Raw genomic sequence first — 15,366 nt, 5'->3', positions numbered from 1 at the left:
TAAAATCTATACACAATTACACTTTCGGATCAGGTATTATAATTATGTCTTATCTCAGGTTCGAATCCTGGGTCTGGAAAGTACACATATTGTTTTTCAATTTGTGTGTGAGTCAGGGTATGGACCTAATAGGTTGAGCAAGTGGCTGACATCCATTTCTCGTAATAAACAAAATCTGTTAATATAACCCTATACTTTGTGGATGCACATATGATCCTATTAGAATCGGACATGGTCGAAAGAAAAGAAAAAAAAATTATAAAAAAAATAATAATTGAAGTGCTGAAGATTAAATGTGTACAAGTGATAACAACAAATAATTAAAAAATGACTTAGACGTTGTCCAGATGGCGCGTGTCTCACCGCGCTTCACGCGCAAGTAACAGATGTGTGTTGCGCCCATATAAAACGATTCATTTGGCAACGTAATACATTCTTTTAATGACCATAAAAAACAAGCACAACTCAGTCGTGACACATGGCGTCTGAGATTTAATATCTCGCGATATACTTGCAAGATATATTCTTGGTATTGCACAAACCTAGGTGATATAATTTATTTTGAAATGGACATATAACTGTTGTTTCGTGCTTGAAGCGGTCGTAATTCATTTTTGAATCGCCATAAAAATATCGCGTTAGTGAGTGCTTGCGCTTGTCGCGCGATAGATGACTCGCCGCGAGTACATATGGATGGCTCAATGAGATCACATGTACCTGGAATACGTGCAAGTCAAATCGCACCATTTGGAGAAAGCCATAGGGTTTGTTTTCACATTACGACGTCATTATTTTCACTGCAACTGTATATTCATACTTTGAATGTTTTGGCTTGATTCGTCCTCTTAAAAACATTTAAATTAAAAAAAAACATTAAGGGGGATATGCTCAGCGTAGGTAAAAATGGAGCTTTTATTCTATTTTGAATAATAAAATGCCTAATTCTTGTCAAATTTGGGATCACAGAGATTATCAATATAACTTTTTATCGTAAATATTTCACTATAATAATGTCGACATAAATTATACTGATGGTTTTATAAATGTGTTTAAAAATTAATAAATGTAAAAAATCTTAACACCACTGCACATCTATGTACTGAAATATGACTATATTCTAAAACATTAGAGCGAGAGGTTTAAAAGAATACTATTTTATGTAATAAAAATACTTTATGCAGTCATCAAATGTTTAAAATAAATATAAAGGATAATAAGGCTTCAAAATTATATAAATAGATTATCTACAACGTTTAAGGAATGTCCAGGATCATGCTTTGAAAATAGAATAAAAGCTCCATTTTGACCCACGCTGAGCACATCCGCCCTTAATAAATGTGAAGAATATTAATATTTTCCATGTAATAGCATCATTTGAGAATGAGACTCATTTACAGAATGTTGAAAAAAATCGCAAATTTAACTTTGACCTTCTCAACTTGGTCGCCGGTCCACTTGTATTGCTTCAATCTTCAGCAACTCAGTTATGGAAGATGAACTATTAATATATATTTTTGAATACGTCATAATGAGAGTCATACTCTAATTACGTTGAAAATTGAGGATATGGTTTTGTTTTATGGAACTAGCATGATTTTACATATCCAGATTGAAATTATTAGTGTTTCCAATTTCCGATGATTTTTAGGCAATAATTTAGTGGTCCCCAACCAAATTCGGTTAGCTGTGCCAGGAGTTGCGCAAGAAATTTTTTTTAGAATGTATAAATATGTTGACTAAAGTCTAGGAAGTAATTTATTATTATATTCATATTTTTTTCATAAGTATTCATCAATCATTATCTGCTAGTGTTTCCCATGGTCCCCTAGTGCAGGTAGGCAGAGCGTACATTACATTACGGGTGGTACATTATATGGGGGCGGCAAACTATATCATTTAATGCAAATAATGCAACTTTTGAAAGTAGATTCCGTTGACATACCAAAAAGTTCACCTGCAGCACAACATATTCATACTATGAATGTTTGTCTATGTGTATATCAGAATTTTTAGATTTTTTTCCATGTATATATCCAGTTAAGATAGCCAAGCAAAAATGAGTACAGTAGAACCTCGATCTAATAGACTAATGCAGGTAAGGGGGTGTCCATTATATAAAAACACAAACAAAATCCTCCTCTTTATTCGTCTTCGGATGATATATCCAGATACACCCATTGTGAAGTGATGTAAATGTTCGATGTCGTCGCGCTTGCTTTCGGTAATCCTGCTTTTTTATAAGAGAATCAAGTTTTGTTTGCACTTTTGAAGTCTGCTGTTTTTTTTATAATCAACTCTAAAATTATGAAAATGCGTTGAATTTCATTATCTGACGAATAGTCAATAAATATTATTAGATCGTCGAGATGCGATCTTATCACTGATCACCTTGTTTTTGGGCGTGTTGTTTCTTCTTCCTCGCTATCTTCACTTCCAACATCATAACTTCATCTGCTATTTCATTTTCAGCCATGATGTGATATCCAGGGTCACCTTCACCTACTTCTAACCTTTATAAACCTATTGAATGGAGTAGTAAATGCATCCATCCACTTCGAGTAAACAAATTAAATTACCGTGCAGCTGTGTGAATTAGCGACCAGCATTGCAAGCGTCAGTGCTACTTTCAGTCTACGAGCAAGACAGTGTATGACTCGAATTCGAGTGTGAGAGGTATGACATGATTATCATGTGAAGAACATTGTTTACAAGCGGTGGCTCTTGTATTAAACATTTTCACATTTGACCGGATATTTTGTCCGTTATATCCGAACTCCGTTATATCGAGGTTCTACTGTATAATCTATTTGCTGCTGCTTTAAGCTCAAATTACATTGGCAGATTGCGTCTGGCCCGATCGTCTGCCACGACTGTTAAACTCTATTCTCTATGGTTTTCAAAGATCGTGAACGATCAAGACAAAAGTGGAAAATTTTCTATTATCCGTCATGCGATACATTCATTAGCAAGCGAAGATTGCCGAAAGCGTACGAAAATAGCCGAATACGCGCCCGCTCGTGAGCCACGCAAACTGCCGTTCATTCTACTGCTCGATTTCAACAACTACAAGATGGCGAAATCCCAAAAAAATGTATGGACTAGCGCTGAGGACACGGTCCTCGTCGAATTAATATACGCCAGTTGAAATATAGCCAATCTCACTACAATTAGTCTTAATCGATTGGCTTGGAGATTCAAGCTCGCGCAGTTATTCATGATGTAAATTAACAATAAGTATACAAAACTTTCTATAAATGTCAAACGGCCGCGCAAATTTCAACAGATGCTCGCTAGGTTTGACAGCTCAGTTTTTTTGATGTAAAATTGCGCGGGAATACGTTCAGTGTAGCCACCAATCTAAGAAATATCTAGTTTTCGGTCAACCTATATTTTTAATAATAGCAACACTATGTTTTTTTTAAACCAATCAAAAGCAAGGACCAACGCGATTGAATCGTTGCGTGCAATTGCAAATAGTGTTTAAACGTTGGCCACAACGGTTGTTGGATCGGGTTGGGTCTGCGCGTCTGCCAATGTAATTAAGCCTTTACACACATTTTTGTCACTTACCCCTTTGAACCTTAAATACTGCAATATAGGTGGAAATCTTTGCTAGAATGATGCTTAAAATGTATTATGCAAAGTTTCCACAGATGTCAGTATGAAAATTCCAATTAATATTTTGTTTAATTCGTTTTTTTTTTTTTTTATATAGTGTTGCTGCAAAATCTGATAAAAACCTGATGACAGTCTCCAACATCTCTGTGTGCTTTGGGCCGACACTCCTTCGGCCGGAAGAAGAGACAGTAGCTTCCATAATGGACCTCAAGTTCTACAACGTGGTGGTGGAGATCCTTATAGACAACTACGAGAGGATATTCCACAATCAGCCTGAACCCCAGATGGAGAGGACGAATGGTGGATCCCACATCGACATGAGGTTTGTCTTATTATCATTCGCACCCCCAGTAAAATACTGTCGTAAGTCTGAAATGGGCGTTTTCGAGTTATGGATGTGGTTGGATTCGTATTTTTTTTTGCTATTTTAATAAAATACTATCGTATCTCAAACTCAAATAGTGTCGGAGAGAAAGCACTTAATACAGTACATTACTTTCCGAAAACTGTTGAATAGATAATAAAATAGTGTTGTAACTAAGTTACGACAGTATTTTACAAGAAGCTTTCTAAAAAACTAAAACAATACTTTTCAAAAAAATACTGTTGTAACTCTGTTACTACAGGAAAATCTTGAGATACAGCGTAATTTTCTCACTAATTGCATGGATATTATTGTTCCAAAGTATTCAAACAAAAAAAACTGGAAGCAGCAGAGGCAACAATTTTTGTTATCAACAATTAAATGGAAGTAAAATACAAGAAGTATGCAAAAAATACTTTATCAACACATTTGGGGTGAGTAAAAGGTACTGCTCCACTGCATGGAAAACAAGAGATCTTCTTTCCGGAACGCCAATTCCAGAACAAAGAGATCACAAAAATCACAAAAAAATTAGTGATGTTTAAAAAATGATATAAAAGCTCACATTAAGTCTTTCCCAGTGATCGAGTAACATTATTTGCGTGCACAGACGTCCAAATTGTATTTAGATGGTAAATTAACAATTGCTGAAATGTATCGGTTATACAAAAAACAACAAGCTGACAGCAATATGCCATTTGGAAAAGAACACTATTATACGCATCTATATTTAATGACGAATTTAATATTGGCTTCTTTAAGCCTAAAAAAAGATTTGTGCGTTGAATGCGACCTATACAATAATTCTTCACCACCAGATGAAAAAAAACAACTTCAAGAAAAATATGAGACACATCAACCTGGAAAAAAGAGGCAAGGGATGAAAAGATCAAAGACGTAGCAGAGTCCCGAACTAATGGCCAAAATAGCGTCATTAATGTAGCTGTATATGATTTGCAGGCTGTTTTACCGCTTCCTTGCGGAAATGTGTCAACTTTCTATTATAAACGAAAGTTTGGCAATGTACAATCGTACAGTCTATAATATCACTGAAAATATTGCAAACTGATACATGTGGGACGAGAGTCAAGCTGCATGAGGATCCAATAAAATTGGTAGCTGTGTACTCGATTACAATGCATGTAAAAAATATCACCACAATGAGCATTTTATTTTTTACAGTGACAATTGTGCCGGGCAGAATAAAAATAAATACATTGCTGCAATGTATTTATATGCCACCGGGAATTCACAAAAAAATACAACGATCTCTCATAAGTTTTTGGTCACCGGGCATAAACAAAATGAAGGCGATATCGTCCATTCTACAATTGAGCAGCAGAAAACCAGGGCTCTAAAAAGTGGACCAATGTTTGTGCCCAGCCAAATGATTACCATTGTACAAACAAGTAAGAAAACAGGACAACCATACATAGTTAAACCCATGACGATAAATAATTTTCTCAACATGAAAAAACTAGCAGATGAAATCGGTAAAAATTACAACACGGATGAAAATGGAGAAAAAGTTTTGTGGCAGAAGATTAAAGTTATAAAAGTAGACAGAGACTATCCATACATTATTCTTTTTAAAGCCAGTTATCATGAAGAAGGTAGGAAATTGAATGTTCGACAACAGCAAATAGGCAAACCGTTACCAATGGATGGTCTCAATATATCCAAAGCATATCAAGAGTGGCCAAAAATAACGACAATTAAAAAGAAGGATTTGCTTTCCTCTGCACCGCTAAACATCGTGAATTTTATTATGATTTTTTGCTTCTCTTCCAAGTGATGTTTAAAAATTAAAAATCGTATGTAAAAAAATTATTTTCCCATTAAATTAAATAATTAAGTATTTTTTTGTTGTTTTGAACTAATAATTGTATTTTTCTTTTTTTTCAATAAATCTTTAAAGATTGTACCATAACTTAATATTTTGAAAACCTTCCTTTACAGTGCCCAACAAATTAGTTGAAATTATTAGAGTGATGGTAGGGAAATTTACATAGAAAGTATTGAGTTGATTCAAATTTTACCATGAAATTGTCAAATATCCTAATAAAATACAGTCGTAACTCAGAAATATTCAAATATCTCCGTTTGTATATGTTTTAGAGAAAAATGATGAATACAGTTGAAAATAGATCATGTTTTTCCATAAAAATGAGTAATAATTTTTACATTCAGACTTTTCCTGTATTTACAAAGAATATTTGAAACTTCAAATGGCTCTCCTGCAAAATGCCAATTTTTGACTTACTACAGTATTTTACTGGGGGTGCGATATTATTTCCTGCAGCCAGTGTTATTTAACAGCGATTCCTTAGACAGTTTTGTTGATATAATATTGAATGATATATGCTTTACCGAACTTCTCTTAAAATTATTCTATGTGATTTATTCCTATTCTGCGTGGTGTCCAAAGCTATCCGACTTTTCAATTTGTTTTCTGTTTCGGGTCTAATAAAAAAAAACGGTAGTGGTTTGGTTTTGTTTAATTAAAATTTGAAACCCTGTTCTGATGTTTGGTTCAGGTTCTTCGAAAAAAACTCATAATTCTTCTCCGACACAGCCTCTTTTGAATGCCTTTTCAACAATAGAGTTATTTTGAATTTCAATCAATTGAATTGATTATATAACTCATAACTGTCTGTCTAGAGCAGAAATGATGATGAAGATGACAAAAAAAGAGAGGACTGTTCAAGTATCCGTGCCTTGGATCAATATCATATTGCAACCTATGATCAGTGGGGGAACTAGGTGTTTAAGCGCCCTGAACAGTAAATAGAGCTAACCTTACCAACTCGTTTCATTAATAGTGTTTTTTTTGGTACAATTAATATACTTATAATATACTCTGTTTAACAATGCGTGGTTACTATAGATCTAGATAATGCAAATGGATTTTTATAAATGTACCAATACATCATCTCAAACTATTATAGTAAAGCTTTATTGAATTACCTACCTATGTACAGGTAACCCGTTCATCGCGGGATACATTCTGGACATGGTCGCGATAAGCGAAATTTCTCGATCACTGGGGATACCCATGTTTGGTTTATTACGTTTACACATTGTACAAAATTTGCGATTACTGTCAAGTAATGCATTACAGCCACATTTTGCAGCACTCACTCTCTCGTAATCTTTGTTGTTCTCTTCTAACTTCTTAAGAGAAATGGTCTCAATGGTTTTAACACTTTCACGCGGGATCAGGTTCGGAGATGTCATTTTCTAGGGACGTATGGCAGTCCATTTCCTGCAGCTCTTCAGGTTAATGGTTCGATTTTAACAAAGTCTGAATATCATCTACATCAACACTACATATTTTTTCAGACTTATACGCGGCGTAAATGTGAACTCTGCCATTCTTGGTGGTGTTGGCTTGTGTGTCTCTGATAATTACCTTAGGAATCGAGGGCATCCGTTGTTTGTTCTCCCACGGTGCAAAACTAACCTGCCATTAGTAATGCAAAATTGGGAGGGCAATAACCATGTTTAATGAAATCGCTTCGGATATTGATATATTCCACTTACGTGAGGGTGAATTTTGGTGGACGTTGTTTTATAAGTTTTTAAGATAGGGTCTATCAAAGTTCACTCTGTGTGCTTCCATCTACTTTTATTTTATTATTTTGTTAGTTTTGTTATTTTATTTCTTATTGTTTTATTAACTCACACTTCTCTGTATTTTTATTTTTAAAAATTATTAACACTTATTTTATGTCATGTCGTGAACGCTTTGAATTTATAATTGTTATGTTCATTATATGTAAAATAAATAAATTTGATTTGATTTGATTTGAACTCCTTTGATGCCTCCGGATATGGCTGTAAGACTAATCTCGTCAATGATATTTTGAATATCATTTTCATAATTGCAGTGAACTTTTCAACAATTTTAGTAAATAAACTTTTCCAAACACCCTTCATACACGACTGGGTGACTTCATTCCACATTTCTGATTCTGATGTTTCTGATAGCTTTCATAATATTAAATTGTTTCCACCAAACCAGCATGGCATCTCTATTACCTCCATCAGTTTCTTATATTAGTTGAGAGAAGAAGAGTTAGACGATCCTTGGATGCTTTAAATCCAGAAGCAGTCTTCTCCTCTATGAAAATAAACGTACGTGTTGGCATTTGTTTCCAATAGAGTCCCGTCTCATACACATTAAAAATTTCCCCTTTCCACAATTTCCAGTTTAAAAAAAAGATTGGATATAACGAATCCGCACTCGCCGGGGTCACGATGAACCTACATGTATGTACCTACACCAGCGGTGAAGGATGAAGGTAGGCTGCGGAGATCCGACATAAATAGTGCACACTAAACTTTGTCAGACATACTTATTTGTTTTCATTGAACTAAGAATACAAATTGCATGTTGTGTCGGTTAGTTTTTAAAATTCAATTAAACCCTGCCTAACATAATAGATAAAAAACGTTTCAGCATTTATTTAACGTTGCTGTGCACTCTTCGTGGTTTTTTGTATTATGGATTTTGGTCTTCACTGTGACAACTTGATGGTTTCGATACCCATTAACCCATGACTCAGCACTGTTGATTTATTAGTGTTCAAGATGTCAGGATCACCATTTGCGTAGTCCAGCATGTCCCGCGAGACCTGCTGATTGACTGTTCACCCCGCAAGTTTGAAACCTCCCTCAAAATGCTTAGTAGAATGGTGTCAGATTCTTCGAACAGTGCAGGCAACTCATCAACATTTAGGTGTTCTTTAGGTTACTTTCAAATGACACTAACAGCATTCCAAAGTGATTTCGTCGTGGATGCAATACCAGAGGCATTTATGCTTCACCAAACTATTGCTTATCTCCACCTCGTCTGCAAGTTCTCAGACCGTGACATGATGGTCCTGCATGACCAAAGTCTGCATTTCATTACATATTGTTGAAGGCCTACCGGCACGTGAGTCACTCCACCGACATGGGGACATCTTTAAACCTTTCCTACCAATCCATAATTTGTGTGATTCCCATGGCATCGTCGACAAAAACCTACTCTGAATCTTCCGAATAGTTTCCGCTTGAGTCTCGCCAGCTTGAAATTTTATGTAATACTGCTGCTCAAGTCGTTCGTCATTTTGCTTGAAATGAAAGTCCGATGGGTACTGAGTACACTCCCTCACTCACAGGTTGACCGCAGACTGACATTTTTTGTAAACAGAAAAAAATAAATGTACCCTCCACCACCTGAATGAAGGAGATCTCTCGTGTTTCATTTGTATCCGCCAAAAAAATAAAGGTCTTTGAACAACTTTTATACTCAAACCCTATGGTTATTATAAAGGCTATACCTCAGTTGAGGCACGGTCTAAAAAGATCGTGGCTAGGCGATTTGCGGATTGCGGGTCGCGGGTGCAAATGACGCATGTCAAACGAAATATAATTTGTCATATAAATCCATCATGTGTCCATTTAATGTTCTGTTTATTGTTCTATCAGTAATAATAATAATATATTCATTGGCATGTTTTCTTTTTAAAGTAAATGGGTAACGTGTTTAGTCATCTTTACACGATTTAAGAATTAATACGCCTGTCGCCATCACGAAACAAATTGACGTGTTTCCAGCTCGACATTCTCTCTCCGAATGGCAGCGAGTCCGAAATTTCGTCGCGCCTATAGTTGAAAATTATTTGCTGTTTCACTGATGTATCACCGTAACACTAATCATACACTTAAATCTAAATAGACCTTATACATAGGCAGGGACGCGTCAAGTGGGAGTGAGTGTTGGGGGTGTGAAACACCGGGGGCATTTATTGCCTGGTTCCCGGGCAGCAGCTATCCTTGTGGCGCTGTACATAGATACCTAATACATTAAAAGTAAATAACCATTTTTATATGGAAATTAGGCTTCACAGAATTTGGTGTGATTAACAATTTTTTTTTTATAAAGAATGGTTACTACCTAGCCAATTGCCCAATCCATAGGAACCTTATGGATACGTCACATATTGAAAAAATAATGTCATTTTTGCCTGAGGGATTTGAACCAACATCTGTAGCTTCAGAGACTACTATATCAACTACTCCACCGTGGGTGGGTACCAGCCTCAAAGATGAGATCTATTTAACATTTCAAATAGACCTTTCTCCAATGTTGGTATCAGTGGTGCCTACATTTTTGGTCATGACATGGCTTTTAAAAACCACTTAAATTTCAATTATCTCAAAATGACCTGGCTTGACAATACCCAGAGGTGCTGAACCTTTTATTGCAATAATTTTTCTGATTGTTGGAAATAAACTTTTTTCTTTTTGTATATGTGTTTAAGAGTTGTCGATTATTTTTCGACTGTGAACCCATTGGGTTTCACTGTGTATGCAACGTTTTGTTATTTCAAAACTGTTACAGGACTACTTCTCAAGGAATAATTAGAATATAGGCAGTGCTTGAAATAGGAAAGCTTACGAACAAGAGTACTCTATAATTTTTCGAATATATTGTGTATGATTTTTTGTTATGTACCATATATATCTACATATCGACTGTAGAAAGGAAAAAGGACGTAACCTTCAGTTTTTAAAAATAGGTAGTTTTCATTGGATAATAACGTTGTAAATGACTAAATACACAAATACAGGATGTAAGCTGCAAATTCCGATTTGTTATCTAAATTTAGCTGGAAAATTTAAGTGAAGTGAAGTGGGAAGAATGACTTAACCATCATTTTTGTTGGTTTTTCTGAAAAATGGTACTTTTCCTTAATTTATCTATCGTATATAAGCAGTGCATGGTTTGTCAACCCCCGTAGATCGTCACTGTTGTGTACTTTTCAATAATGTATTATAAGTTCAATCAGTAATATAAAATATCCACCGAAATTGAAGCTGTCGTAAGACAAATCCTGGAATAAATACTAAACCCAAATCCTATGAAATGGTACAAAACTCTCATCAATCAGATTATATATTATGTTATATTAACATTGTAACAAAATAACACAAAATGTTTCCATGAAACTGAGATGTGCTCCATTGCTGTCCATTTCTAGCGCCGAAAGTAAATTAGAGAAAGAAACATGCATATAAATGAAAGTCAAGTCCGAAACATTGATAGCAGCGGCAAGTTTTACCATGCCATTGGAATGGTTGTAGGATGGTTCATTCCTGTTGAAAAAATATATTCAGCATTGTCAGTTCTTATAATTGTCTTAAATTCTTTGGAAAACTATTTAGCAGTATTTTTATATAGAAAGACTTATTTTTGATTAATAGGTAATGGATTTGTATTGAGTTATATTCCCCCACAGTATTAAAGAAGCTAAAATCTAATAAATCGTTAATTTTTTATTAGCTTTTTAAAACCAACCTTTATTTGTTGTATGTAAAATATTTCGATAAAATCCTAAATTTTATTTATGAGACAAACATAAAATGTCAAAAGTATTATGAAAGTATTATTAAAAGTAAAATTATATCCTATTAATTTTATCCTATTTATTAATTACTGTTTTCGAATGTGGCTTTGAAGGGAAAAGTTTCCAATTTGCACCTCAGAATATTCATTAGTCGCAGAGAAAAAAACTCAATTTGTCCATTATATTTTCCATGAGAATAATATGGTCACCAACAAGTTGTTTAGATCGATATAAATCACGGTAACTTTTACCATGCCATTGGTACGGTCATAGAATGGTTGTTCCCTTTCAAAAAAAATGAAATGACATTATGTTCAGCTTTGTCGATTCATTGAATTGCCTTAAATTCTCAGGAAATCAATTTAAAAGTACATAGTATTACTGTGTAGAAACACTTTATCTGTTTGTTTATAAGAGGTCAACATACTCATTGCAACTTAGATTATAGCATTGCAAGCAATAATTAAAAAAAAAAAAGATTAATGGATTGCTGGATTCCAGTGTAACCAATGTCAATATTTAAATCTTTTATATAAGTACACAATTCCGGCTAACCTTACAAACCTTTGCAAAAAACATCCTATGTGGTAATTGAGCATTAAAAATACACAAATTTAATGTTACTGGGTATGTCTATGTGACTGACTGACTTGATGTGTTTGATTGCTTTTGGTACTTATTGACGAAGTGACACCTCATATTATGCTTTATGGAAAACTGCCTGAAAGTCATTGATTCTAACAGAACGTGAACACGATGTGCTGCTTTTTTGCATTTTTTATCGATTTATTAAACAGCATGATGACCATGACGACTCCGTCAGAATATAATTGGTTTAATAAACAAAAACTTAAAGAATGTAACATTTTATGGTAGGTACAAGTCTGTTATGGGGAAGCCAGCGGCAAACACATTTTGAAAATAGCCGATATACTGGATTTGTTAGGTTGGGTTAGTTTAGGTTAGGTTTTCATTCATGAAATTCACTAATTTCGCCAAAATCGGCCATGACAATTAAAGCGGTTCCCGCCTGGAATCCCCATAACCGACTTGTACCCATTTTATATATTGAACATAGGTACACGGTACACGGTACACGTCATTATTATCGCAATTTGATATGTCATCATCATCAGCCGGGGTCAATCCACTGCTGGATGAAGGCCTCCTCAAGCTTCTTCCAATTCTCTCGGTCCTGTGTCATTCGCTGCCACGTATTTCCGCCGAACTTTACCAGTTCGTCAATCCAGCGGCTTCTAGGGTGACCCTGTGGTCGTTTCGTGCCCCTTGGGTACTACTGGATGACGGTGTTTCTCCAGCGGCCGTCCTTTCGGCGAGCAATGTACCTCGCCCATCTCCATTTCAGCTGTTTGGCAACGTCTATTACATCGCGTATTCCTGTCTGCTTCCTAACCCTTATTTAATATGTATTTCATGTAAAAACTACTAGTTAAAATCGTTGTAATTAAGTAGGACGCCCGTAGCTTAATTTGAAAAGCACTCTGGCGCGAAAATCCCGTCGGGTGTCGTATTTATTTTTAGTGGGTATATGCATGGGATGTTTTCAAATACGTATGTTAAATATTGGTTTAATCTAGAATTCTATAATCAATTTCATTAGTTAGATACCAACAGTTTTCAACCCCTTCTCAGACTAGACTAATTACCCTCACATTGGTTAAAAAAACTTGTACGATCAAACACAATATATTATGGAACGTCCAGTTTTGGTTCCATTCGTTCAGTAATAAAAAAATGCTATACCATAAATTATGTTTAGAATTTGTAAAACAATAGACTTGGGTCGTTTCGTAAATTTGACCGCTCGAACTAAGGGCATCTTTTACCGCTTGGGTGGTCCCTTAATTTCCCTTTCATTTTATTTCACTACCTGATGAGTAGGGATTAAGTATACCCGAAGTATTAGGTATATACATACATACATACATAATGCATATTATAATATTATTAGACAGTCTGAATGTCAGTGACGTCCCGTGGGGGTAGGCAGATTGAGAACAAATAATCCAGTTTATCGGCTATTTTCAAAATGCGTTTCTTTATGCATTATTGCATATCTTTCCATTAAAAAAATTAAATCACTGGTTTTGTCGGGTTCGCGATATCTAGTTTACTTCCTTTGCCATTCGACGTCCTTGGTGACCAGAAACAACGCGTGCAAATTTGCGAATATATTTTATTAGTACCCAATGATCCATCCTTCTTAGATATTGGACTCATGACAGGATGATAAAAATAATGTATAAAAAAATGAGGCGGCATTTTTTCACTGCTGTTCGTCACTGCTGAATGGCAATCGATTACCTCTCATGATAGTTGAATGATACCATACTTTTTCTCAGCTTGGCAAGCTTGGTTGATTACAATAATTATTGCAATGGCGAATTATTTGGATGAATTTAAAAAATTAAAAAAAAATGTTTAAAAGTGTTGAGAAAGTTACACAGGTTTAACACATCTTTGGCGAAATAAATAGCCGAAACTGAATTTGGCGGAATTATAACATGGACATAACAATGGAATTTGGCAACAAGCCTGTCATCATCATCATCATCATCAGGGGCGCGACAACCCAGTGTGGGTCCTGGCCTCCAACAGCTCCCTCCACCTGTCCCTATCCAGTGTGGCCGCTTTCCAATTTGGTACCCCCAGAATACGGCAATCACTGGCAGCTCCATCCAACCAGCGAATCTTTGGCCTCCCTCTTCTTCTACGTCCTATTGGATTGCTGGACATCACTCTCTTTGCCGGTTCATTGTCATTCATATGGTGCACATGACCTAGCCATCGCAGTCTCCCAATCTTAATTGATTCAACTGCGCTGCAATCTTCGTACAGACCGTAGAGCTCAGCATTAGATCTTCTCCTCCAATTGGTGCCATCCCTGATCGGTCCATATATACGGCGGAGAATTTTTCTTTCAAAGATGTTCAGGGCTCGTTCATTTCGCAGAGTTAATGTCCAGGTTTCCGATGCGTAGGTGAGCACTGGCTTTACAAGTGTCTTGTAAAGAGTGCTTTTAGTTCGGCGAGATAGTATGCGGGACTTAAAATGTCTTAACAGGCCAAAGTAGCTGCTGCTGGATTATTTGTTAGTTTGGGTTTGTTTTGGTTAGGTTGGGTTAGGTTAGGTTAGGTTTGGTTAGGTTAACCCCACAAATAATCCAGTATATCGGGTATTTTCAAAATGTGTTTTCCGCTGTATTCCTCATAACCGAACTGTACCAAACATTTTCTATTATAAAATTTCACCTGGTATTGATCTCCTCTCATTTATCAATAGTCAATAAGTATTCTTCTGCATCGCAAAATCTTTTCAGAGATCTTTCGATTGGCTTTGATAGAATTCAATGGAGACACATTTTGTTCATTGTGTATTTTTTTCAAAACATTCCTTGACTGGATTTATATCATTGAAAAACATTTATGTCGCAACTGAGGGGAGGGTCCTTGGAAGGTCACTATAATATTAAATTACATTTCGGGAATGCATTACGACTGGTGTGGTTGAATTGGTAGGTAGCTATAGAAAAATTATTTGAATTGATATAACAATCTTTGATACCAACCATAATGCATACTAAATGATTGGTTATGTCTGTTATTTACGATTTTTGTGAGTGTTCATCTAAATCAGGGGTCTAGATATGTGGGTAAATTCGTGTCCGGAAACTTGTACGTATGCAGTTCGCCATATCACAGTTCACCGTGAAATGTTGTATCGGAAATATATGGCCGTATATCAAAGATCGTCCAACCTCTTTGGGAGGTATAATACTGACATAAAATTCATGTCTAAATAAAACACGATTCTTGTCGGTTTACACTTTAGACTTTAGAGGAAGCCAGCAGCAAACAAATTTTGAAAATAGCCGATATACTTGATTATTTATTAGGTTAGGTTTTCATTCTGGAATTCATGAATTTTGCCAAAATCAGCTATGAAAATTGAATTAATATTCATATT

At 35.4% G+C, this 15,366-nt stretch overlaps 1 protein-coding gene across 3 annotated transcripts in view; it reads left to right on the top strand.

The window, feature by feature from the left end:
• Graf (GTPase regulator associated with FAK) overlaps nucleotides 1–15,366 on the top strand; it is a 243,849-nt gene that overhangs the window by 194,193 nt on the left and 34,290 nt on the right. For all 3 annotated transcript variants that reach the window (XM_085961262.1, XM_085961261.1, XM_085961263.1), the window contains one exon: nucleotides 3,716–3,940. In XM_085961262.1, coding sequence (XP_085817388.1) covers nucleotides 3,716–3,940 — 225 coding nt within the window. The remainder of the gene's footprint in view (nucleotides 1–3,715; nucleotides 3,941–15,366) is intronic.

This window comes from Rhyacophila brunnea, unplaced genomic scaffold (assembly GCF_057557595.1).
Source record: "Rhyacophila brunnea isolate RB1 unplaced genomic scaffold, BYU_Rbru_1.0 scaffold_12, whole genome shotgun sequence".
In the NCBI taxonomy this organism is placed as follows: domain Eukaryota; kingdom Metazoa; phylum Arthropoda; class Insecta; order Trichoptera; family Rhyacophilidae; genus Rhyacophila; species Rhyacophila brunnea.
The sequence above is the reverse complement of the archived record's forward strand: the minus strand, read 5'-3'. Positions and strand labels throughout refer to the sequence as shown.